The following is a 25,875-nucleotide window of genomic DNA, read 5'->3' on the forward strand; positions in this document are numbered from 1 at the left end:
TCCTGGAGTCCTGGGATCGAGTCCCACGTCGGGCTCCCGGCATGGAGCCTGCTTTTCCCTCTGCCTGTGTCTCTGCCTCTCTCTCTATGTCTATCATGAATAAATAAATAAAATCTTAAAAAAAAAAAGTCTCAACTGGTTAGATATATCTCCGTATTTATAAAGGTACTGGGTGTTCCCTCTTCTAGGATGTTCTCTCTGTCCTGCCCATCCTTGTTTTTAAGCTTACTTTGTGCCAGGAACTGTTCTTAATGTTTTGTATGGATTATGAATCTTCTCGGGCTGCATGGGTGGCTCCCTCAGTTAAGCATCTACCTTCGCCTCAGGTCATGATCCCAGCACCTGCGCTGGACTCCCTGCTCAGCAGGGGGTCTGCTTCTCCCTCTCCCACTCCCTACTCTCATGCTCTCTCTTGTGCTCTCTCATATAAATAAGTAAAATCTTTAAAAAAAAAATTATCTGAATCTCCCCAATAACCCTGTGCAAATGGTACTATTGTTAGCCTCAGAAGAAAAAGGCTTAAAGAAATTAAGTAATTTTATAAAAATCAGAGTTGGTAAGTAAGCATGGATATGGGATTTGAACTCAGGCAACTGGACTCCAGGGCATGCTCTTTTAATCACTATCACTCCTACCACATGCAGATGCTAGAAGCATAGTGGTCAATGAGACAAAAGTCTCACTGGAGAGGGAAAGAGTGATGATCAATAGTAAACAAATACAAGACACACCATAATTTTAGTAGTAATAAGTGCTATGGAGGAAAATAAAGGTTGGTAGGTATCAGGGCTGACAGGGAGGAGAGAGGAACAAGAGGAACTTTCAGATCAGGTGCTCAGGGAAGGTCTGTCTATAGAGAGGATCTTTAATTAGAGATGTAAGCAGGCATGTTAAGGTCTCTGGGGGGAGTGGTGGCAATGGTGGTAATACCAACCAAAGTAGAACTAAAGCAAGTACAATGGTTCTGAGAGGGAAAGGAGTCTGGTGTTTGTTTAAAGATTTTATTTATTTATTCATGAGAGACAGAGAGAGAGAGAGAGAGAGAGGCAGAGGGAGAAGCAGGTGCCATGCAGGGAGCCCGACGTGGGACTCGATCCCAGGACTCCAGGATCACGCCCTGGGCTGAAGGCAGCGCTAAACCGCTGAGCCACCCAGGCTGCCTGAGGCTGGTGTGTTTTAAGGAAAAGCAAGAAAACCTGCGTGCGTGGAGTAAGGATCAAGAAGGCTCAGAAACACAGTTGCGAAGGAGGCAGACAGGGACTGGGTTATGGATGACCTTTTGGGACATGGTAAGGACTGTGGATTTCATTCTAAGGGAAGCCATCAGGCAGTTTAGAGCTGGGAAGTAATATGGGTCTAATACATGTTTTAAAAACATCACTCTCTTGGGCAGCCCAGGTGGCTCAGCGGTTCAGCGCTGCCTTCAGCCCAGGGCCTGATCCTGGGGACCCGGGATTGAGTCCCACGTCGGGCTCCCTGCATGGAGCCTGCTTCTCCCTCTGCCTATGTCTCTGCCTCTCTCTGTGCGTGTCTCATGAATAAATAAATTAAATATTTTTTTAAATTTTAAAATAAATAAAAACATTACTCTCCATGGAGGAAAGCTTGAGGACAGCAGTCATGATACTGTCATAGCAGTGCTGAGGGAGATGGTGGTAGGTGGCCCAGGGTGCCAGGAAAGGTGGTGAACAGAGAATGGAGCTGGGGTATGCTTCACAGGTAGAAGAAATACAACATACTGATGATGTGGTCACGGGATGTGAGAAAAAAGAGGGCAATTGTGGATGGCTCTTGGAGTTTTGGCCTGAGCTAGCTGCCAGTCAGCTATAAGGTTATCAGGTCATAGTTGTGTATTGGCGTCTTGAGGTCAGGGCAGAGGACTAAGAAAACATCACCAGGTTTGTCACTGTGGAGATCTTTGGTGACTCTGAGAAGAGGGACTTCACTGTGGTGATATGGAACATGAGTCTGACTAGAGTGAGTTCAAGCAAGAATGGGGAAAAGAAACAACGGATAAACAAGAAGAAATAATAGCGGTGGACAAGTGGGAAACATACAGCAAACTCTTTAAGAAGCATTTCTATAAAAAGCAACAGAGAAATGGAACAGTGGCTCTCAGGCAACATAGGAGTGCTTTCCAAGTAGTAAAACAAAGCCATGCTTGAATGGAGGTGTTCAAGAAAAGGGTAAATGTATGCTGAGTTCTTGAGAAGGGGATAGAAGATGGAATGCTGGGAAAATGACAGGGCTAAGGTAGAAGGAGGCCAGTCCATCCACCACCAGGAGGAAAAGATGCATGATGGATGCACAAACTACAAGTGGGCAGAAAAGGAGGTCTTCTTAGGATCACTTCTTTATCTCAGTGTAGCAAAATGGAGGTCATCAGCTGAGAGCAAGGAAAGGGCATCTTTCATTCCGAGTCTCCCAATTGTAAACTTTCAGAGTACTTTGCATTTCTCCCTCATAGCATTTATCACAAATATACCCTAGAACTACTGGTGTGACTGCTGGGCTAATGGCTATCTTATCCACAACTGTGAACTTCCTAAGGCTGGGTATCTGCCATTCACCATGGAATCACTACCATCTGGTGCTTATCTGTCTTCTAGATCAGTATATAGTCATGCAGTAAGCTACTAGTGGAAGTTCTCAAAAGTTCCTATCTTTTATTTATTTTATTTTATTTTTTTAAAAATTTTTATTTATTTATGATAGTCATACAGAGAGAGAGAGAGGCAGAGACATAGGCAGAGGGAGAAGCAGGCTCCATGCACCGGGAGCCCGACGTGAGATTCGATCCCGGGTCTCCAGGATCGCGCCCTGGGCCAAAGGCAGGCGCCAAACCGCTGCGCCACCCAGGGATCCCCAAGTTCCTATCTTTTAGATCAGGGTTGACAATCTATGGCCTATGCAACAAACCCAAGCCCATTTTTTATAAATAAAAATTTTTACTGACACATAGCCACACTTGTTCCTTTGTATACTGCTATTCAGCTGTCGCAGGGGAGCTGAGTAGTTGCAACAGAGACCATGGAGCCCACAGAGCCTAAAATATTTACTAACAGGTCTCGTACATGAACAGTTTGCCAACCCCTGTTCTAGATCAGTGGTTCTCAGAGGTGGGTGCTGATAATCCAGTAGCATCAGCATCATCTGGGAACGTATCAGAAATGCAAATTATGGGGCACCTGGGTGGCTCAGTCTGACTCTTGATTTCAGCTCAGGTCATGATCTAGGGGTCGTGGGATCAAGCCCCATGTTAGGCTCTGTGCTGGATGTAGAGCCTGTCTGGGATTCTCTCTTTCCCTCTTCCTCTGCCCCTGACCGCCCCCATCTCTCTCTAAAAAAAAAAAAAAAAAAAAGAAGGAAAGAAAAAAAGAAATGCAAATGGTCATACCCTAGACCTCCTGAGTCAAACTTTGGAGATGGGACCAGCAGTTTGTGCTCTCATGAGCCCCCAGGGAATTCTGATGCACACCAGTTTCAGAACCATTCTTCTGATAATATGTACAGAGGGACGGTAGCGCTAACTTGACAGATAAGGCATTTATTCTAGGTGAGTTTATATTCCCATGGAAGAACCAAACAAGCACAAAAACAATTACAGGCTGTCATTATTAAACCTGGGAGAGCTGGCTTGGGGAGGGCTGGGGCAGCAGAAGTACATGTGAACACAGGTCCGGAAGAGGAGTTACACATGATGAGGATTCCGGCACTGAGGAAGTGCAAAAGCCCAAAGGTGGGGACAAACTTGGCATGTTCAAGGAACAAAAAGTCTGAAGTGCTTGCAGTATGGGAATGTTAAGAGATGAAGTCAGAGAAGCAGGAAAGAACAGCCAGAACATGGAAAGCTCTGTAGGCTACAGTAAGAAGGGTTAGAGTTTAAAGCACAACGGAAAGCCACCAGAGTCCACTCCTACAATCTGATTTTTGCTTTTACAGGATGATGCCGGTTGCTATGTGGACAGTGGCTTAGGGTCCAAGACAGAAGTGAAGAGACAAGGTAGGAAGAGCACTCTCAGAAAGATGACAATGCCACACTGGAGCATCTCCGAGGTGACATTTAAGGTCAAATCAATGTCACCAATCCGGGATTTCTGGTTAGATCTGTTTATGACATTAGAGACTTGGCTCCTTTTGCTAATACTGCCTTCCTTTTGTAGTGGCAGATTATAATTATCAAGCAATAGCCCGAAACGAGCTATCCACGTCCCAGTTCTTGTCAACACTGTACCCTGCTCCCCACCTGCAGCACCATGACTTCTCCCTCCAGGGATCCTACAACATCTGTTCTTAGATCTGAGTGGCTCCTATTTCTTCCCAGGCCCCCCCAGTGCCGTCTTGGTCTCATTTACTTTCCAACCATGATCCAACTGCGCGCATTCATCACCCTTCGGGCTGTACACACAGGGTTTATCCCACTCACAAACGAATTTGTTGATTGTATCTCAATCAGAGTCTCCCTCTCTCCTTTGTCCCTGGCTTTGGGTGGAAAGCATTCTCATTTAGTCCATACAGCAACTTCCCAAATGGAGCACTAGGCTCTCAATTTGCCTCCTTTCAACCCAAATTTTAACCATTTCTAAAAGGTGAATCTAACCATGCAAACTCCCTGTATAAAATCATTTGGTAGCTTCCCATCACACTCAGGATAAAATCCCAACTCCTTAGCATGCCATGATGTGGCCTCTGTTTCCCCTGTGCTCCTCATCTATTACCTCTCCCTGATACATAGCTGCTGTTCTGACCACCTCAAGTTACTAGCAGTTCCCTGGACCTGACGTGATTCCTCTCTCACTCTGCCATTCTTTACTTGGATAAATTCCCAGTTGTACTCTGGGGCTCTGCTCTTGGCTCAAGGCCTCTTCCTTCAAACACCTTACCCCACTCTCCCCTTGTGTGCACAACGATCACTGCACACTTCATACTGCACTGGAATTGTCATCTGTGTCACCCTAGAAATGGTCAGATCTTGGCAACAAGTACCCTGAGTGACAGGGTATGAGACCTGAAGCAGACCCATCCAAGTATAATATTTTTCTCAAGTTCCAAATTTCATATCATAAACTCACAAGGGGAAAAAAAAAAGACTCGTAGATTTTGTATTCTAATCCATAATACATGATTGTGTCATTTTTCAATATAAAAAATGTCATTTCCAAATGATCAATGAGACTGACGGCCCACTCTAGAAAACTCTTCTGCTTTATCCTGTGTCACCTCTAGCACACCACTAATAATCTGGGTGGAGAAAAGCAGAGATTAAGGGGGAAAAGAGAGGCTAAACAGAGTTACTGAAAGCTTTGTAGAAATTCAGTTTCTAGCCATATGAAAGGCATTTTTAAAACTTTCAGATTATATGATAAAAAGATTGAAAACACAGTTAAGGTAAACTCAACTTATACTAGACAAAATTTTATTTAAATAAAACATGGCATAAAATAGTAAAGATCCCATTTAAAATAGAATTTTGATAAACAGAAAAGGGAACAGAAACCAAGAGCTTTAAATGAATCAAGTTTATGCAGAAATACATTTTAAAAAGATGTGATTTGCAACCATCTTCTGATGAAAAAGGATTAAATAAAAAAGTCAGGACCAGACTTAACACCACCCTGCTTCACTTTTCCTTCTTCCCAAATCAGAGAGAAATCACACTCTTAAAAGATGGTTTCAGCTTTTATTGAATAAGGACTTTACTTTTTAACATAACAAACTAACTCCCTTTCTGAAAAGGTAGATCTTACACTCAAAGACAATCTTCAAGCACTTTATTTTAGAAATTAGGGGAGAAATCCATAGTTCATTAACAAGAAGATTAACAACTTCTTTTTACAGTAATGATGGCAGGAAACCAATACATTTCACAACCTAGAGTGGTTCAAACTAAGTATCTAGAGCAGATTTTGAAATCTTGGAAAGATGACATACACTGGATGATTATGAAAACTGCTCAAAACGCAGACTCTGGCTCTAACACAGTTCAGGATAAATGTTGGTCTGCACTGCACCTGAGAAGGTGTCTTCACTACAGCACACCAGAACATGTCAGCTTCCCCTCCTCCCAGGCTTTTGAACAAATCATCAAGGCAAGTCTACAATTGACCAGTCAGGCACAAGGGGTATAGCAGCTAACCAGAGGAAATCTACGTAACTTCCTGCAGTCTGACAGCCTTTACTGCAGACATCGATGTGGCAAACTCTGTGCTGTGTTGTGTTTATTTTCAGCATCAACCTGTACCTAAAGCACAAGAGGTCACTTCAAGTCAGTTCAATGGAATAAAAATCTCCACTCATTGCATTTCCAGTGAATGGAGAAAACAATCTGAAGTGCTAGAAAGAATTTGAGACCAAAAAAAAAAAAAAAAAAAAAGAAAGGAAAAAGGAAAAAGGAAAAGCCCTTTGGTTTAGACTTATTAGATGAACAGGATGTCTTTAACTCTTCAGGGAATACCATTGTGGTATATAAAACTATACTAATTAGCACTCCTTCACATTTCTGTAATTTTCAGATTATATTTCAGTAGCACACCCCCCCATTTTTCTATAATAGCTATCAATACTTCAATAACATAATTAACAGTTTAATGATGACCATTTCTCTTTGGTCATGTAGTATTTAGGCTTATGGAGAGATCCTGTCAAATTTAAAAACAAAACAATGTAAGCTATACCAATAACTCACAAAAGCATGGCACTAGTAAGCTTATTTAGTAAAAAGTCAATGAAGCCATTTTATTCACCCTGTTATTTTCTAAGACAAGCATCTGCTCTGAAATACAGGAGGAGACATATGTGGCAATCAATCAAACCTTGGTTCATTTCTTTCTGGTCTGAAATTAGGGCTCCTTTAGAGATCTAAACGTTTTAGCAATACGAGGGCACCTAGATCAGCAGATGAAGCACAAACACAAACCTAATTCTTTGGAATATCAGTGTGGGTACAGTGCTTACCACAACCCACATTTGTTTTTTTTTTATTTTTTTTTTTAAATTTTATTTATTTATGATAGTCACATAGAGAGAGAGAGAGAGAGGCAGAGACACAGGCAGAGGGAGAAGCAGGCTCCATGCACCGGGAGCCCGATGTGGGATTCGATCCCGGGTCTCTAGGATTGCGCCCTGGGCCAAAGGCAGGCGCCAAACCGCTGCGCCACCCAGGGATCCCCACAACCCACATTTGTAAATGAAAATGCTGTATTACTTTTCATTCTATAATATCACCTCATCACTCCCACTGTTTAGCAGGAAAGGGAGGCACCTGCTCATAACAAGATTAAAAGGTCACCATAAAAATGAAAATGTATAGGCCTATCCTATGTTATTTCAAGTAGGGAAATGAGAGCCCACTTTTACTACAGAGTTGAAAGCCAAGTCAATTATTACTATTATTAATACAGGTATCCCCCCCAATTCGAGACTGTGTGTTAGGCCACTTTGCTTCTATGAAAGACCTATATTAGTACCTATTTTTGCTAACTGAAAGAAATCCAAAGAGGATTTTTGTTTTTATAAAAAAACTGCATTTAGTGTGTCTGTTTGTTTTGCAGGGAGCCAGTTTAGAGGTAGGATGCGCATGCAGCTAGTGGCCCCACCACGCTCTTTTCTGGGAAATACACATAGCAGCTCAGCATCCAGCTACCAGAGCTCTGAACTGTGATGTACATCTGCGCTTTATCTCGATTTATTTTGTGCATCTGTTAGCAAGATGTGTCATAAGGTATCAGAAAAGTGTAAGAAAAGTTTTTTTTTTTTGAGTCTGGGAACCCTCAAAAATTTTTTCCATATAAATTAATGGTAACGGCTTCTTCACTTTACACCATTTTCTGCTTATGAAAGGTTTCACGGAAACACTCTACCTTTGGATAGTGGGGGAAACCTGTAGTAGACAATGAATTTTTTGCAAGAAAGGAGCAATTAACATATCTAAGAATAATAAAGAACCAGGGCTTATACAAGATGCACTGAAATGACTGATCTGAAATAGCCTACTGAATTTCTCAAACCACATGGTACAGGAGATTGTCTCAATTAAGTCCAGCCATTACAAATATCATTCACCCTAATCTGCCGAATCTGTCTCATCTTCCATAAAACCTCAGCTGAAGACTAGAACCGTTTTAGCTACAAAAGCAAAAATACCCTGAAAGTTAATTGGAAGCAACTTTCTGTGTATTAAGAAAGCATTTTCTTAGAAGCAAAACAAAACAAAACCCCTATGGTTAAAAATAATGTATTCTAATAAGGCATAGAGCCCACACGCAAAGGAAAAGAAAACCATATAATCACAATCTTTAAGGCTTCCTTGAATGCTAATCACTATGTTGGTTGCAATTCCACACTGTCTGAAGACAAGTGTTGGGCAGGTGACTCCATGACTCAGGGGAGCCGTCAACGCGAGTCAGGCAGTATCACAGACATCTCTGGCTCTTCGCACTGCCTCTTTAAAAAGTTGCTGAGAAGTTCAAGAGATGAGGAAGGATGTAGAAAACTATTCTTTTCTTCCATTAATATCCGTATTTTTTAGTGGATTCTCCAGTGAGGCAAACTGAGACCACGACAAAGAAGAGTGAGGTATTGATACAATAAACGTTTATCAGGACTTCTCTCCTTGCTTCAGCATCTATCTGTGTGCATTACTACTGTTACGCAAAGAATAGTTTATTATACATCATCTCCTTTATTCTCAACCCAACCAAAGTTAATTTATTTCATGATCTCATCATCTACTGAGAATAAATAGCACAGAGCCATACGCTGTGGCCTTCTCCCCACATCCCACCTCTTCCCTTGCCACCAATAACCTCCCTGTGAACTTATACATACTGCTCAAGGAGCCATACAAGCATTTTGTTGGCATGATTTTGGTGAATGGTTCAGAGTGTGAGTGTGTGTGTGCGTGCGTTTGTGTATGTGAGAAATGATATGCTAAACTTCAAAAAGCAAACTAAAAACAAATCCAGAAATGGTGCCAATTTAAAGATTTCAGTATTATGACAAATTTCATACACATACTGATACATTAAAAAACAAACAAACAAACAAACCTACGGAATCAGTTCTATGTAAAATATGGTAGAAGAAGATGGGGAAGTTCTGTGAAAGGATACAAAGCTGTGTACTATAAACTATGTCCAAAGACATATAGTTTTGGCTTATAAAAATTCCAATTGTATTTAAAGGCAGGAACAGACATGGATAAGAAATCCAAAGCTGTGTCCACATAGTCAAATGTTATTAAACTAATGTCTAACATTTATGGGGAAATAATAGACATTTAATTCTGTGTATCAAATTCCCCTCTAGAATGTCTGCAAACCAAGAGGCAGGTCTTTCTGGATATACAATCAGTTTATAGGCAGTATGAAAATATTAACAAATTTACACCAAAATAAGACCAGTCTGTGTAAATAAGTGTATTATCTAGGCACCAAGGAGGAAAGTCTCAGAAAAATAAGGGAGGTCTCAGTGTTTTGTCCAAAATTCCAGAAACTGCCCACTTATGGCATACAAACAAAAGGGAGGTGTTGAAATGTCTACCAGTGTTTTAACAATATTAAAATCAGTTAAGATTCGTAGGAACGCAACATTAAAACCATAATGTAAATACTAGGAACTCAAGGCCAAGGCTAGAACCAACTCAAATCATAAGCTAACATTGCCTGTTTCCTCCACCAAGATTTCAAGTTTGTCCAGTAATTTATACTGTGGTTTCTCGACCAGCTTTGAGATTGGGTGCCGAAAACTGGCGCCTCATCCTTGGAGGTGTCACAAACTGGCTACAGTGGTTGGGCTTGTCAGTCTGCTTCTGAAAGGAACCGGCTGCACTGCCCTCTAACTGACCTCCAGTGTTATAATTACAGTAAGACTGACGGTGCTGGTGAATATGGCGCTTTGCCTGGAAAGTCTGCAGATCAGCAGTGGGGTGACCACTGTGGGAATTTAATGATTCTGAGGAGGCAGATGCCTGGCAGCGCGTACTTTTCGGTTGACCATTATTGAGAGAATTGCTTCTCCAGCGTAACTGAGGTGGCTGTTGTTGAGTGTTAATATGCTGCTTGCTAACTTGGATGTGATCTTGACTTCGAGTGCCCTGAGAGCCCCATGGTAACTGGAGATCCTTAGAAGTTGTTCTACCCCCCTTTTCTTGGGTCTCCTCTTTATTTCCTTTCCTTCCGTCTTCATCTTTTGGGATTCGAAGCTCTATTACCTCATCTTCTGTTATGATGATATGCGTCCCAGGGCTCCAGGAGTTTCTGTGTTTAGGGTTGCTCTTAAAGGGGAAGCGGGGCTTGCGGTTCTCAGGAGGGATGAACCTATGAGGTACGTTCTGCTTACGCAGCTGCTTTGCAATCTCTTGCTGTTGCAGATTCTTAAAGCGGATTTGCTCTTGCCTCATCCAGCGCAGACGTCCACGTCTAAAAGCTGGATCCCCATTCATCAGCTGGGAAACGCGCTCTTCTTTCCCAAGGTCTCCACTGTCCCCTCTGCTTCCGTCATTCTCAGACTTGCTACTGACACTAGCACCAACGGGTTCCTTTGATCTATGGTTTCCTTGGCCTTTCTGTTCTTGGGATCCAATCAGTGGCAAGACTTTCTCCATTTTGAGCATTTTGTTTCTTAAGATTTTTATTTCCTCATCTTTCATATTATTTTGCTTTTTAACTTCTTGCAAAATATCTTCCAGCTTATCGATATGAACCTTGAGGTCATCTACATCAGTTCCACCTTTACCACTGGCCATCATGTCTTCAATCTTTTCATCCCCTACACCAACAGTGTCCCAGACATCCCTGGCCACTGCCCTCCAGGAGTCCCGCTCATTGGGATCTTTCTTCCCATACATGGCACAAAGCTCTTTCATCTTAACAATGGCCAAGGCTTCAATCTCCTGCCGACTATGCCTAAAATCGTTGAGTGCAACCTCATAGCATATCTCTTTTACTGCCTGAATCTTAAGATCTGAGATGGTGACCCACTTGGAATCTTTACTCAGGCGCCTTCTTTGGGGGATTTGATACATTTTAATTGGTTCTCGTTTCTTCCCACTGCTAGGGAGGCCACATTTTTTAACAATGGTTTGCAACTTGCTGGGAGGTAGCTTTTCTCTCAGAGAAGTAATCAGTTTCCAGCTCTCTTCGCAGGACCTCTTGTCAGAATCGTCCCCGCTATCAGAATCCGCGTCCTTTGGAAAAACAAAATCAAAAAATGGCCCCGAAATAACCAAAATTAAAATGTAAAAAAGGAAAATTAAATTGAAGAAAAAACAAGCAAAAGAGCCTTAACCAAATTTAAAACCAAAACCAAAAAAAAAAAATAATAATAATAATAAAATAAACTAAAAAAAAAAAAAAAAAAAAAAGATAAAACAAAAACCCCCTAAGTGGTGTGTAAGTTTATTAACACATAAGTATATACAGATCATAATATAAAGATTTGCTTTTGCTTGTTTAGTAACACAAATGTGAATTCCCACTTTCTGGCTTATGTGATGAAATCTGCAATCCCATTTCTTAGGAGGATTGACACAGTGACCTTTCCCTCTAAGGTCATGTGAAGTTATTAATAAAATGCTGCGAAATAACACCTCCACAATCCTGAGAAAATGCAATAAAATCTACGCCCCACACATGCTAAAACCCATGCAGCCATGTCCCCACATTTGCCTTGGTTATTGCTGTTGCTTCTTCCAGAAACTCTTTCCCCCATGAGTGAGCACAGATGCCATACAAGATGTGACGAGCAGGCGGATTAACAAAGGTTAGTAAGGCTGTAGGATGCCACGTTTTGTTTAGCTTTACTAAAAAGAGCAGCCCTAGAAAAAAGTTAGAAGAGGAGAAGGTAGAAAAAGAAGCAGTCAAACAGGGATGATGTTAAAAATGAATCCCTATTAGCAGATCACATGAGGTTCTTATTAACCCAAACTGTTTTTTCTAGAAGACAAGTGAGTTTTGAAACTAGTCCTTCCATGAGCATATATGGGATTTACTATTTTCTTGTCAAGCCAAATTGATGCACTACATTTGTACGATTAACGTTTGTTATCCAGAGAACAAGAAAGCATAAAAGAAAAGGATCATATAGTGAGTCTCCTTTTTTGTTTTCACACACTTAAACCAATAAACACTTCACCTCCAAAATTTTAAGAAGTTTCTGGAACATAAATTAAGCTAGGCAAATATACTCTCATTAAACATTTAAAATTCCCCAAGTAATATTCTAATAAATACAAGATATTTTCTATCTATGAAAATTCACGGCATTTCTATCTACTTGAGGAGTATCACTTTAAGTGACAACTCTTCCTATCAGCACATAAAACAGATTATATTCTGCTTATGTAAAATAGATCCACTTTAAGATGCTGTCTCTAATTCTGTCTTTCCAGCTTTACCTCTTTTTCAAAAACTTTAGTTGGGCAGTCAGGCTGCTATTTTAGGACCAAGTAAAACAGCCCAACTATCCAACTAATTAGTCTTCAAGGGTTATCAGGATAATAATCAATTGTTCCTAACTAACATAAGCATATCTTTATAACACGAAAGCAATGCTCGGTTTAAAAGTCCCTATGATGGATAGGCTTAAGAAGAAGTTCTATTCAGGAAATAAAAGTTCCTTGGAAAAGCAACAATTCACTTAGAAGAGCAGTTCAGGATAGTCTAGGTTAAAAAAAACAAAAACAAAAACAAAAACAGTACTCTTTCACTTGGCTGTGATTACCAAAATTACATCTAGTAAATAATATCTTACTTTCTAGGCCAAAGAATCCTATGTACAGTTACTTTCTATGCACAGTTATTTCTAAAAAAATAACTTTTAACAATAATGACAATAATTTGATCCCTCAATTTGGAGGTGCTGATCTTTATTATTTCTGTTGGTCCATAAATGGGTGCTAAGCCTGCATATAAGCCCTACCTAGTTGAAAATGTAACAACAAAACAACAGATAGAGTTAAATTTGTAGACTCTGTATACTTTTTTTCCTTTTCATTTTTAGTTTAAGCCTCAGAATGTTTAATCTGAAGTGATAAAAGAGGAGACTAATAAACAGTAGAGAAAAAAGGTCTTACCAGTATGTATAAGCTAAGTTTTACATTACATAATACATTCTGACTGTTCCCACATAACTGACAACTATCAATTCATCCCATCTCAGCTTTTTTTCTGTTCAAGATTGTTCAAAGATGAAATGAATACTACCTAATCTACAAAATAACATATATTCTAATCATTGCTTTCATATTACACTTGAGAGATAGAGATTAGGTCTTTAGACTCTAAAACAAAACATAAATAAATGAGAAAGTCTACATAAATCCAAAGGAACTCAAATTAAGTGGCCATCATTTTTTTTTTTTTCCTTTTTAAAATACTGTCCCATTAGGGGCACCTGGATAGCTCATTCAGTTAAGCATCTGATTTGATTTTGGCTCAGGTCATGATCTCAGGGTTGTGAGATCCAGCCCCACGTCAGGCTCTGTGCTAGGTGTGGAACCTGCTTAAGATTCTCTCTCCCTCTATCCCTCCTCCAACAAATAAAATAAAATACTATCATATTGACTTTGTAGAATATGTTCTCCTTACAGCCCCCACATCCCATACTGGCCACAACACTAAAAACTCTGTATGCAAAGTTTATGTGCCAAGGTGTACACCCTATCTCACAACAAAAAAGATTTAAAGATATTTAGATTCACTTATTGCAGGGTTGGAAAAAATACTCAGATCTGGCCAATTCATGTCACTAAATGATGTTTTCACTAAATCCCAACACAAAGACCTCCTGAAGAGACTCTGCAAGGAGCTTGTGCAGACAGAAGAGAGAAAATACCTAAAAGACGTAGGTGAAAAAGCAAGCACAGAAAGGACCAGGTGTGTAATAGAGCACTAACTAGAAGAGAATGTTCAGCAGTGGGACAATATGACGCACTTGGGGAACTATTATAATAGAAAACTCATGAGCCTGAATTCCATTTTTTAATGCTGTCATTATGCAAAAATGATTATGTACAACATTAAATGCATATTTACTGAATAATTATTCCTTTGTATCCTCTCTGTTTATTCATAAGGTGCATTCAAAATGTATCTATTGGTTGACCAATACAGGGTCATAAAAAATGTATTTTCTATTCAGTATTGCTACTGCCAGATATTCTTCAGGCTAAGGCATTAGAAATCAATTCCTCTGGAGGACAAGAAATCTAAATGGTATAGACAATTGGACTTAGAGGAGGAAAGCAACATCCTTGCATTAAGGAGCTGCTCTTAAAAATCCTAGCTTGTTTTCAGATACACAGAACATACGACAACCAGAACCTGATTACTTGCAAACTAAGTATGTCCCCTGGAAACTGAGAATGTCTTAGAGACATTACTTTCCCTTTATTTAACGGTCATCATCTTTATTTCAGAGCAAAGAATGATCATCAGCTCTTGGTTATGGAGAGCACCAGCCATCATCATTCTTTCTCACCTGGTCCCTCAAAGGCTGGTCTTGGGACCAACAACATTGGTTATCACCTGGGAGCTTGTTAGAAACAAAGACTCTCAGGTACCACCCCAGACCTACTGAAATAGCACCTGTACTTTAATAGGACTCCCATGTGGTGAAGCAGCACTGCTCTTACTGGAAAGGACACTGAAACAATTCAGAAGACCCAAGATTAAGCCTCAGACCCATGATTTAACAGGTGTTTAAGAGTAAGCAAGACAGCATTTTTTAGCTTTGGTTTCCTCAACTATACATTGGAAGTAATATTACTCATTTTATTTACACACACACACTCCTATCAAGGAGGGCTGTTTTGGGAATCGAAAAAAAAAAAAGATGGATGTTAAAGCTCCCTGTAAATTATAAAGCACTAAACAAAGTACTACTGTTAATGATACACAGAGCTTAATGATACCTGTCCTCATTTGATCTGTCACAGAACATCAGAGGCATGTTATTAGATTATACGTTAAGATAAAAGGCTTCTCATGTATCACAAACCTTTCAAGCCCCTAGTCACACGGTAGCCAAATCCTTCCGTTTTCATTAAAAACTAAATGTCAACTAGGCCTCTCGAAGGGACTTGAATACTGCTATTATCTTGCCCCAAACACTTGATTTATTCTTACAATCCATTATCTCTTGGACTTCACTACAGTTTCCAATATAACAAACTAACTGGTTTAACCCACTGCCCGGCCTAAGAAATGAGTGGTCCTGGCTGTTTTTGCTGGAGCCCTTGGTGCTTCTGGCCCATTTAGCAACAGACTCTCTTCTCCAAAGCAGAGAATGACCAGAAGGCTGCAGTTTACACACAGTATTTTAGATGCTGTGCTTTATGCTTTATGCTAAGGGAAGAAACCAGTATCCCAGCTTCCTCCTTAAAACCCCCTTATCTTAAAAGAACTATGAATCTTAAAAAATCCTAAATTGTATCCACAGTACCCAAAGGTTTATTATACCTTTTTCTTACATATCAAATGAATGCCAAGAAGCCTTTTATGACCAGGGCTTTGTTAACCAAAACTGGATGGCTTTAAAAATGAAAATCTAATGGATCAACTTTCGTATTCATGAGATTCAATTCCTATCAAACTTAGAGAATCAATTTACATCATAAAATGCTAAACCCATTATTAACATTATCAGCTGCAACCTTAAACCAACTTCTTGGCTGCTCACCCGAACCCTCTCTCAACCTGGAGAAACCAGGCTTCCTTTTGCTGTCTGAGGGGGCTGCATAGCCCCTGCTTCTACTAACCTCCCACATGCCACAGAGACCCTTACTGAGAACTCACACTCCATGCAGGGGAACAGAAAAAGATAAACACATGCAACTGTGCAGCAGCACTTTTAGACAGTTTAACTGAAAAAAGAAAAAGAAAAAACAAAAAGTCTGCCCAGCACAAGAACAATCCCCAAGTCAGCCCAAGAGCAGAGAATTAGTACTATCAGGTGATCAGAAACAAAACCAAGGCAAACACCCACCAAATTCAATATTCAATATAATTATCATTAAAAGAATCACCACTGATGCATACTCAAAAACCACTACTAAGAGGCAAAGGCTACCAGAAAAGCTCCCACTAGTTCCTCAAAAAGCACTTGGTTTTGCTAGAACTAAAGATTTGACTTTAAGACATAATAGGCACAAAACTGTACCTTTATGGACACTTTTTCAGGCTAAGACTACCAGGAGTTGTAAGTTCATTCTCCATTAAGGAAATGAGAGAATAGCATATGGTATCAGTGAGAGCTGGACAAGCAATCGGGGTGAGTGCTTATCTGTGGAACCGGGATGGTATGGGAGTAAGCTGCCCTTTTTCCTAACACAGGGTTCAGGACAGACTCCTACCAGTCTCTGCTGCTCTAAGAGAAGATCTGCTTCTTCCTTCTCCTTTTTGTATAGGATCTCCATCTCCTGTAGTCTAGAAGGAAAAGAAAAACAAGAGAAGAAAGAATAAATGTGTGAAATCACTGGGCTGTTTCATGAGTGTTATATACACCAGATGTTAAAAGAAGTGATAGTCATGGAGGCCACATCATATTTGTGCATTACCTTTTTTCCATCTCCTGCTTCATATCAATCCCTTGTTTTTCCAGAAGTTCTCTCTGGGCAAATGTCCAGTCCACAGGCTCAGAGGGGGTCTCAGCAGAAGGAGTCTTTTCCCGCTCTGCCCGTGCTTGCTCCGGGTGGTTGAAACGAAACACATGGTTTTTACCCATAATAATACGGTTTCCTAGTACAAAACAGAAGCAGTTAAGAAGCCATTTTTTAAAAGTATACCTATCTAGGTTTTAAAAACCTCTCTCCCCCTCCCTTTCCCTAAGACAAAAAGACAGTTTTTGGAGTTTTACAAGAACACACATCCACATGCTGACTATTACAAGTCAGTCTTTAAACAAAGAGTCCAAAGCTAGAGTTGCTCACACAAACATGTTCTTTATTGAAGACTTCAAACTTTTCCCAGTCTCAGGGGTGCCTGGGTGGCTCTGTCAGTCATCCAACTCTTGGTTTTGGCTCAGGTCATGATCTCAGGATCCTGAGACTGAGCTCTACAGCAGGGTCCTCGCTCAGCAGGGAGTCTGCTTCCTCCTCCCTCTCCTCTGTCCCTACCCCCTCTTGCATGCTGTCTCTCTCTACCCCCCTCATATAAATGAATAAAATTTAAAAATGAAAAAAAAGGAAAAAAAACGGAAAAAGCAAAGTACTTAAAACAAAACAAAACAACTTTCCCAGTCTCACCTGACCGCAGCTGAACAGGCTGGGCCACCCTCTTGCCATTTACATAGGTTTCTGAGCGTTCGCAGGGCTCTAGGGTCACAATAACTAAGAACACAAACTAGTATTAGCATCACAAACCACTGTAATAAAACAATGGAAAGGAGATGACCATGAGGTTTCAGGTAACTAGAATACATTCCGTAACCAAGTGGCAAAGCATCTATATAATAGTTCATTTTAGGGTATCAAAACCATTTTGGGGTATGGCTAAAAGAAACAGTTAAATGCATTTGACAACCCTCAAAAGAAGACTGGAATGTTAGTTTTGCTGATATCTGACAGTTCAGTCCATAAAAAAGGAAATCTTAAGTATAAGATATAGGTACTAACCCGAAACTTAAGATTAAAAGCAGCTAATATTTTGACGAAAGGAATGAGTCATATAGCACAAAAATACCATTACATCATTTTTTTGTTAGTAACCCAGGCAAAAATCAAGATTGACTTTTTCTTCCCTTTTAGATAAAAATAAGCTCTCGTGGGTTAAGATTAGAGATCCTTCACATCTCCCACTACTCAGGGTATTTGTTCCTTTCTTGTCTAGTAAATAATTAACATTCAAGACCAAGCCTAATTGCCTATGTTGTCCTGGTTGGTTCTTGGCAGCCACAAAAGAGCTCCTTTTGTCCAGGCTATTTTCATGTAAAATAGCTATGTCTGTCCCTGCATTTTAAGCAGGCCAGGTTTCTCCATTTTCAAATATTAGATTGTATGAGAAAGCATCACTGAAAGAGACAGGGAACAGCAAGCCTTGGGGATTTCTAATAATCTAGAATTAAAAGGCTGTTGGAAAAGCTACGACAGGAGCTCTCACCGTCCCCACTGTTGTTTCTCTCGCTCCGGAAGATACAATGCTCTTCCTGAATGTGAGCCCCACTCAGCACGATGTCCTGGCGCCGCTCAGCATCTGCTTGGCCAACCCTGAACACAAGGGGAAGTGTTTCCCAGGGAAATTCAGACACAAAAAGCACTGAAAACAACGAACCTCTTTCTCTCAAAGAATATTCTTTGGTATGTACAAAAAAGGTATCGTTTCTTTTTATCAGAGGCTTTCAACTGCAAATTTTATTTTCACATATAATCAACCTCCCTACATTAGAATAAGAAACCAAAGAGCAACGATACAACAGCGTAACTCGCTGAGCTTTATAAAAAGACATGAGTGAACTAATCTCCCTAATGAATTCATATAAGAAGTTAGAAAAAAAAATTTTTTTACTTAGGGTTTTTAGGGAAACCTACATGTTAACTGGTTCAGATGACTAAGGCACTTACATAATTTGGGAAGACAGGATAGTGTGTAACTATTTCAGACGTGAAAAACGGCAAATCATTACAACAAATTTTTCAACAAACAACTTCCCTTTATTCAATTTTTTAAGAGAACAGAAAACAGTAAGTGACCAAAAGAAACAAATATACCTTGTAATTCCATCTTTGATGTAATAAAGCAGGCATTCGGACATTAGTGGGTCCTCATTGAGGTTAACTAGATGTGGGGTCTGAAAAAGGATACAGATGATCAATTTGGAGCAAATACCACTGGGCGGGCTTGACAGTAACAGTGATCTACAGGAAGCCAATGGCTTCCTGGATTATGCACCATCCCTCAAAGAGGGAGGTCTTTTATTTATTCCTAGTTCCTAGCTGTAATTCCATTAAACAAAAAAAACACTCTTCAGGCCTTCTCAAACTGCACTAATATATTCTATTTAAAAGCATGAGTTCAGGGATAAAGAACAAGATCCAATTCTTGATAATGTCAAAGCATGAAGAATACGAAAGAAAAATAAAGACAGGTTGATTCTCTGGATGGGTTAATCATAATTTTTGTACCTAATTGGACAAAAATCTTAAAGGGTAACAAAATATGCCACCTCAACATATGCCACTTTGACATACTAATTATTTTGAGCTGATGGCACCAGAAAAACAGCAAACACAGGAAGAGGTTTTCTTTGACCGCTTCCCATCATGCCTGAAGATAAGTTCTCCTAAATGACCTCGGCTGTCGTGTCCCTTCTGGGAGTCCATCAACCAAGGAGGATGGTCTCGTGTCCCAGGAGAGGACACCAGAAGTCGATACCACACCCAGACAGACTTTGTCACAAACGATCACATCTCCCATCTATTCTCCCAAGGGCCCTTCCTCTTTCCCAAAAATCATTTATTCCCTCCTGAGAGGTCTCTGTCCCTTCTCCCCTTTTCCTACCAGGATGGTATTTAAATCTGATTTCTAAGCCATCTTGGGGAGTCACTCATTTTCCCCTGGGCAGACACATTCACATACATGAGGCATATACATTCATAAACTTGTTTCGGTTTGTCTCTTATTAATCTTTTATTACAAGGCTCTCAGCCAAGAACTCAAAAGGGTAGAGGGAAAATTATCTTCCCTTCCTACAATCTCCAGAAATACTTAATTTTCATTTACCTTATAAAAATGCTTTAAAAAAAATGGGGCGACTGGGTGGCACAGTTGGTTGAGCATCCAACTCTTGGTTTTGGCTCAGGTCATGATTTCAAGGTTGTGGGACTGAACCCTGCATTGGGCTCTGCACTCGGTGTGAAGTCTGCTTGAGATTCTCTCTCCTCCCTCTGCCCTTCCTCCCCCTAAAATAAATAAATCTTAAAAAAAAAAAATGTCCCCACATCTCCTGGCATTTCCCTCTATAATTTTTATCACTTCTTCCATGGTACCAGTTATTGTCCTTAGTTTATTAATCTTTACCTTAAAGAAAAATTAAAATTACTGACATTCAACAATATACATATCTTGTAAAAATCCTCTTCATCTAACTCTAATATTTCTAAAATCTTTGAAAAACCAACCTTCTTTGGTGAAAATACCCCACTGGAATCCAAAAATAAGTCACATGGTCTTGGGGTCAAAATCTACTCAAGACAGTGCCAGCAAATGTGGAAAAATGAAAGAAGAATCAGATGAGAGCAGGGAATGAGAAAGATGATTAAAAAGAAATTTTAAAAAGCTCTACATTAGCACCTGCCTCTGTAGTTTAAGAACTCTGCTGGTTTGAGAAAGTCAAAGCCCTCTGTGGGTAGTGTTCTTGAAAGCCCATCACAACACTGGCCTCAGAAAAGCGGAATCATAGAAACAGGTTTTGCTTCCCCTTGCATTAAAATTATTTCCCCCAACCCAGTTTTATGGAGGGTATCATTGACAAGTAAAAATTATATACATTTAGGTTGTACAACATGATTTTTTAAGGTGTCCAATGTGTCAATTTAATATACACACACATCATGCAATGATTATTACAATCAAGTTAACATCAGAAACAGGTTCTAAATCTGAATTTGAATTCTAAATCTGAATTTGAATGTGTAATATGTTAATATACACACACATCATGCAATGATTATTACAATCAAGTTAACATATCAGAAACAGGTTCTAAATCTGAATTTGATGTACCCCTTATTTTTCTAAGGAAGTCTAGAAAGTTAAAACAAGATGCGTAAAATTAAAGAAAGAAAAAGCTTTGGAAACAGAGACCTCAGTGTGGAATTCTATGGTTTATATCACAACAGTTACTTAAATTGTTTGTGACTTGTGTTAAATGTCATATTTTTACATGTTATTAGAAAATTTTTCCATATAGTTCTTAACACTCAAAGATTGTAAAATCTCTTCCAATATACACAAAGGCACAAATGTGATCAAACCTATTACTGCTAAAACCTCTACAATTTTAAGTATGATATCTCAATAAATAATGTCTTACTGAAGGAATCATTACAAAACTAAAAATCACAGGTGTTGGCAATATAGACATATAAAACACTGGTATTGTTATTCCAGTTCTATAACAGGTACCCTAAAATGCCTTTAAAACTATCTTCTTTGGGGGGACCCCTGGGTGGCTCAGCGGTTTAGCGCCTGCCTTTGGCCCAGGGCGCGATCCTGGAGTCCCAGGATCGAGTCCTGCGTCAGGCTCCCGGCATGGAGCCTGCTTCTCCCTCTGCCTGTGTCTCTGCCTCCCCCCACCCCCCACAACCAGTCTATCATAAATAAATAAATCTTAAAAAAAAAAAAAGATCTTCTTTGTTGAAAATAATGCACTGAATTCCTAAAAAAGTTCTGACCTTGACAGAAAAACCAAACCAAAAGAATTCTAGCAAAAACTAGGAATACCTCTTACCACATAAAAACAAAAAGGGAAAACCCCCTGCTCATTCTATGCCAACCTAGAGAAATCATCATGAGACCCTGCAAAACATGTGTAAGTCTCTGATAGCCAATCTGGGGTCATCTGAAATGAAGAATCATTTATTACTGGCATGAATATATTTGCTTTGTAAATCAGTATGTGTTCTATTATTATCACATAAAAAGCACACAAAAATAATCATCTGATAACAGTTTTCCAATACCTAAGAATAACTAGGAAGCAACTTAGTAAAACAACAAAAAAAAAAACCCAAAACAAAACCTACCTTACTATTCTAATTAGCCATAAGGTTATCTACTATCGAACAACTAAAATTATGTAAGTAGGAGGGTAACTAACTACCAGGGTCTTTTTAAAAAAAAAAAAAAAAAAAAAAAAAAAAAAAAAACTAAGAAAGGAGCAGAGGAGGCTAGAAGGGTGAGAATAGGACTGCTTTACTCAGGACAGTGGTTGTCTGTAACACAAACTACAGAAACAAACTTGAGTGGTACTTTTCTACACAAACCTGAATAGCTGAAATTGCTTCCAAAGAATTATACATCAGGCCTGCTGGCATCTGTGGGAAAATCTACATAGAAAGAGTAGCCAAACTGAAGCAAGGTATGCTAGGTGAGAGGCTGGGAATTTAAGAGAAGCAACACTACAGGTGAGTAAATATACTGCATCATGACTGAAAGTTAGATTTACTGCCTTGGGTTTTATTTTGTAAACAGCAAACATGATGATAGGCATTTTAGAAATAGGCTGCCCTTGTACTGTATGATGAAATCAGAAATGTCATGGGCAGCCCCGGTGGCTCAGAGGTTTGGCGCTGCCTTTGACCCGGGGTATGATCCTGGAGACTGGGGATCGAGTCCCGCGTCAGGCTCCCTGCATGGAGCCGGCTTCTCCCTCTGCCTGTGTCTTTGCCTGTCTCTCTCTTTCTGTATCTCTCATGAATAAATAAATAAAATCTTAAAAAAAAAAAAAAGAAAAGAAATGTCTGAAATTAAAAAGGAGGGGCCAACCCTGAAAGACCAGAAGTGCCTCAGTGACCAAGACAAACAGGAAGTACTTCTGTTGGGTTGAGTTTCACAACACAGTTTCTTACCTTCTTAGGTGAGAAAACTCCCAGGGTTCCTCCGTCTTCCCGAATGGCCACTCCCATCTCAGCCAACAAGGCCTCTCTAGAAAAATAACAAGCATATTAGAATACCAATACCAAAATGTCACTTAAATCAGTCTCATATGAACTGGTAAGTAAAGCATGCAGAGCAAAAAACTATTGTCCATCTTAGTAATACAAGTGTGAAAAATCTGTCCCATCATTCATGAAAATTTAAGAGAAACAGAACATTCAAAATAAATTCTGTTCCCATGTTAGGTATAGTTGTATTCATCCAAATAACAACTTTGTCTCATCGGACTTTGGAGGCAGACAGTAACTCATAAATAATATGCCTATTAACATAAAAAAAGGAAGACAGGGATATCCCTTAAGGCCAGACATCTAACTCAAAGAACCATTTCTTCAAAATCTAAGAAAGCAATCAGAAAGTAATTTTGATATATGAAGATTGTCCATAAATGTGATGATTTTCTCAAATGTGATCCTCCCATGCACACCATCATACTGATTCAACAATTCTAAATTAAAATCCCAATAATAAGAACATTCTAGTTGTTTGGTATATCCACTGCATCAGTACATCAGCACTCACTTCTACCTCACCTTCCATGAAGGGGGAAGACAAGTCTGACCTTTTTTAAATGTACATTCATCCCAATAGGAAAAGTATTATTTCAGGTTATGTTCACTGTCAGGGTAGAGAACTGAGAAGTTAAAGTAAAAAAGGGATTTTAAAACTCTGCAACTAAAACTATTTCACCTCTTATGTAAGAGGTTCTATAAAACAGAACTCATAGACAATCATTAGAGAGCTTTATTATTTGGGCCTTTATCAAAGGTGGTTGTTTTGCAAAGTAAAACTCTATCCCAGGGTGCCTGGGTGGCTCAGCTGGTTAAGCGTCTAACTCTTGATGGTCTTGGGATCATGGGATGGAGCCCTGAGTTGGGCTCCATGCCTGGTGCAGAGATTGCTTGGGATTCTCACTCTCCCTCTGCCCCTTTCCCATTTGAAGAAAGTTAAAAAAAGAAAAACACCCCACAAAAAACCCTCAATTCCTCAATATCTTCCATTTTACCTGAACTATGAGTGCCATGCAGTATGGTAATGACCACAAGACTCCCAAGAGAACATTGACTATATAAGCTCTGCTGGGGGAAGGCCGGCAGGCTGAGTTCTGTTCTATTCTGTGGTTGGTTTGCAGGGGAGTGGGGGGACAGGACTTCATTTTTACTTTCAGCTCAATTTCTTCTTTTATAAAAGGAATCCCAGTTCCCCTGAGAATGTGCAGACACCTCAAGAGCTTAACTTGCTGACCTCTCCATTCTGATGGCTTCTGTTTTACGCAGCTTCTCTTCCCAGGTCTCATTCAGCTCAGCAATGATCTTCTCCGATTCCTAAGGGAGGAAGTCCACAGTTAAAGTGGAGAGGAGCCTTATGATGTACGTGCTACGTCCAGGAAAGACAGCAAGAAGCACACGATGCCCTTGGTGGGTATGAGGCAGAATCTAATACAATAAGATCTTTTTTCCTTTCTTAATATTATGTGCAATAAGATCATGAAGACTAGGCCTAACATTAAATCAGTCATATATATAGAAATTTTCCTAAGCCCTAGCAAAAATACCCTAAAAATGAGTATGTCCGTGTGCATAGAAGAAGAGTAATATTAACATCCCACAAAGCGAGACGCTATTTCTGACAGCCACTTCTACAAGAGAACAATTTATTGCTTTTGTCTCACCATAATTTCACCATAAAACACAGATGGGGCTCAGAAAAGTTTACCTAAAATACAGCATCTTGGCATATTGACCATTTTAAGCTGAAGTAATTTGAGAAATGTTATCTGCAGGAAGGACCCTGATCTCCTCAAACAGGTTTTAAGGTCCTAATGAGAGGTGCCTTCTTACACCTGAAGGGAAGGAACATCCTCATCTCCAAGGATGGAGGACCACCAGGAGGAATGTGAACAAATAGGCCTTGATAAGTCTCCCACAGGTCCTATCATAATTTTCTACGACTCGTCCCTCTTTATCAAACCTAGCAAAAACATGCTCAGGTTTAATATTTCTTTGGGGGAACCCTGGGTGGCGCAGCGGTTTAGCGCCTGCCTTTGGCCCAGGGCGCAATCCTGGAGACCCAGGATCGAATCCCACGTTGGGCTCCCGGTGCATGGAGCCTGCTTCTCCCTCTGCCTATGTCTCTGCCTCTCTCTCTCTCTCTCTGATGACTATCATAAATAAATAAAAATTTAAAAAATATATTTCTTTGGGCTTTTATTTCCTTATGAAGGCTCCCATGTCACATAAAACTCATAATAAATAAATTTGTGTGTTTTTCTCTTATTAATCTACCTTTTGTTTGTAGAAGCCACAGAAAAGAACCTGAAGGGTAAATGAATGATATTTTAACTCCTCTACAACACAATACCCTTCTGAACACAACCCAGTACCTGATATAGAAAGGGTTAGTATTAACCTCAGCCAAAACCATATAGCCACTGAAGTGACAGCTTTCTAGTCTCCTGCTGAGTGTTTATGAATGCCAGAAATATAAGACCTAAAACCTGTTTCCTGCTCTCAAGGAGTTTACTGTATACTAGGGAGAGAGAAGTAATGATGATTCCTTCATTCAGTAATTATATATCACTACGTTATATGTTGAGCCCTGTTTCAGGCAACTAGGGATGTGGCAGGGAACAAAACCCCTGATTTCGTGAGACTTACATTCTAGTAAAGAGACTGAAATAATCAATTTTAATCAATAATTCAAATATATAGTACATTAGATAGCAGTAGGTGCCTTGGGAAAAAAGCACCCGGGATCGAATCCCACGTCGGGCTCCCGGTGCATGGAGCCTGCTTCTCCCTCTGCCTGTGTCTCTGCCTCTCTCTCTCTCTCTCTGTGACTATCATAAATAAATAAAAATTAAAAAAAAAAAAAAAAAGAACAGGGCTCACTGACGAGGTTCTGTGCAAGCAGAGACAAAGAGCAGGAGGTAAGACAAGGAAAGAGGTAAGAAAAGCCTGGCACTTTCCAGGAATCACAGTGTGACCACAGCAGCATGCTTGCAGACTGTGAATGGGTAGGGCAGAAGAAAACAACAGAACAGTGTGCCACATGCTAGAACTGACGTGTTCACAGGTTGCTGGAGAATGGGTAAGCACAAAAATAATGCTTACACTTATGAATGAAGGACAAGTAGGAATCAATTCAGTGAAAAAATGGAAAGAGGAGGAAGACCTGAAAGGAGGATGAGCAAAGCTCTTCTGCAAAAAGCAGAAGAAGATCT

General features: G+C 39.9%; 1 protein-coding gene across 10 annotated transcripts in view; it reads right to left on the minus strand.

The window, feature by feature from the left end:
* KIF1B (kinesin family member 1B) overlaps positions 1-25,875 on the minus strand; it is a 149,395-nt gene that overhangs the window by 51,359 nt on the left and 72,161 nt on the right. For 9 of the 10 annotated variants that reach the window (XM_077891254.1, XM_077891251.1, XM_077891259.1 and 6 more), the window contains 7 exons: positions 23,898-23,977; positions 22,565-22,640; positions 18,704-18,783; positions 18,096-18,202; positions 17,243-17,326; positions 16,556-16,736; positions 16,352-16,424 (listed from right to left, as the gene is read on the minus strand). In XM_077891254.1, coding sequence (XP_077747380.1) covers positions 16,352-16,424; positions 16,556-16,736; positions 17,243-17,326; positions 18,096-18,202; positions 18,704-18,783; positions 22,565-22,640; positions 23,898-23,977 — 681 coding nt within the window. Of the gene's footprint in view, positions 1-7,695; positions 11,186-16,351; positions 16,425-16,555; positions 16,737-17,242; positions 17,327-18,095; positions 18,203-18,703; positions 18,784-22,564; positions 22,641-23,897; positions 23,978-25,875 lie in introns of those variants that run through there. The other variant, XM_077891260.1, reaches the window with a different exon arrangement.

This window comes from Canis aureus, chromosome 3, assembly GCF_053574225.1.
Source record: "Canis aureus isolate CA01 chromosome 3, VMU_Caureus_v.1.0, whole genome shotgun sequence".
Classification (NCBI taxonomy): Eukaryota; Metazoa; Chordata; class Mammalia; order Carnivora; family Canidae; genus Canis; species Canis aureus.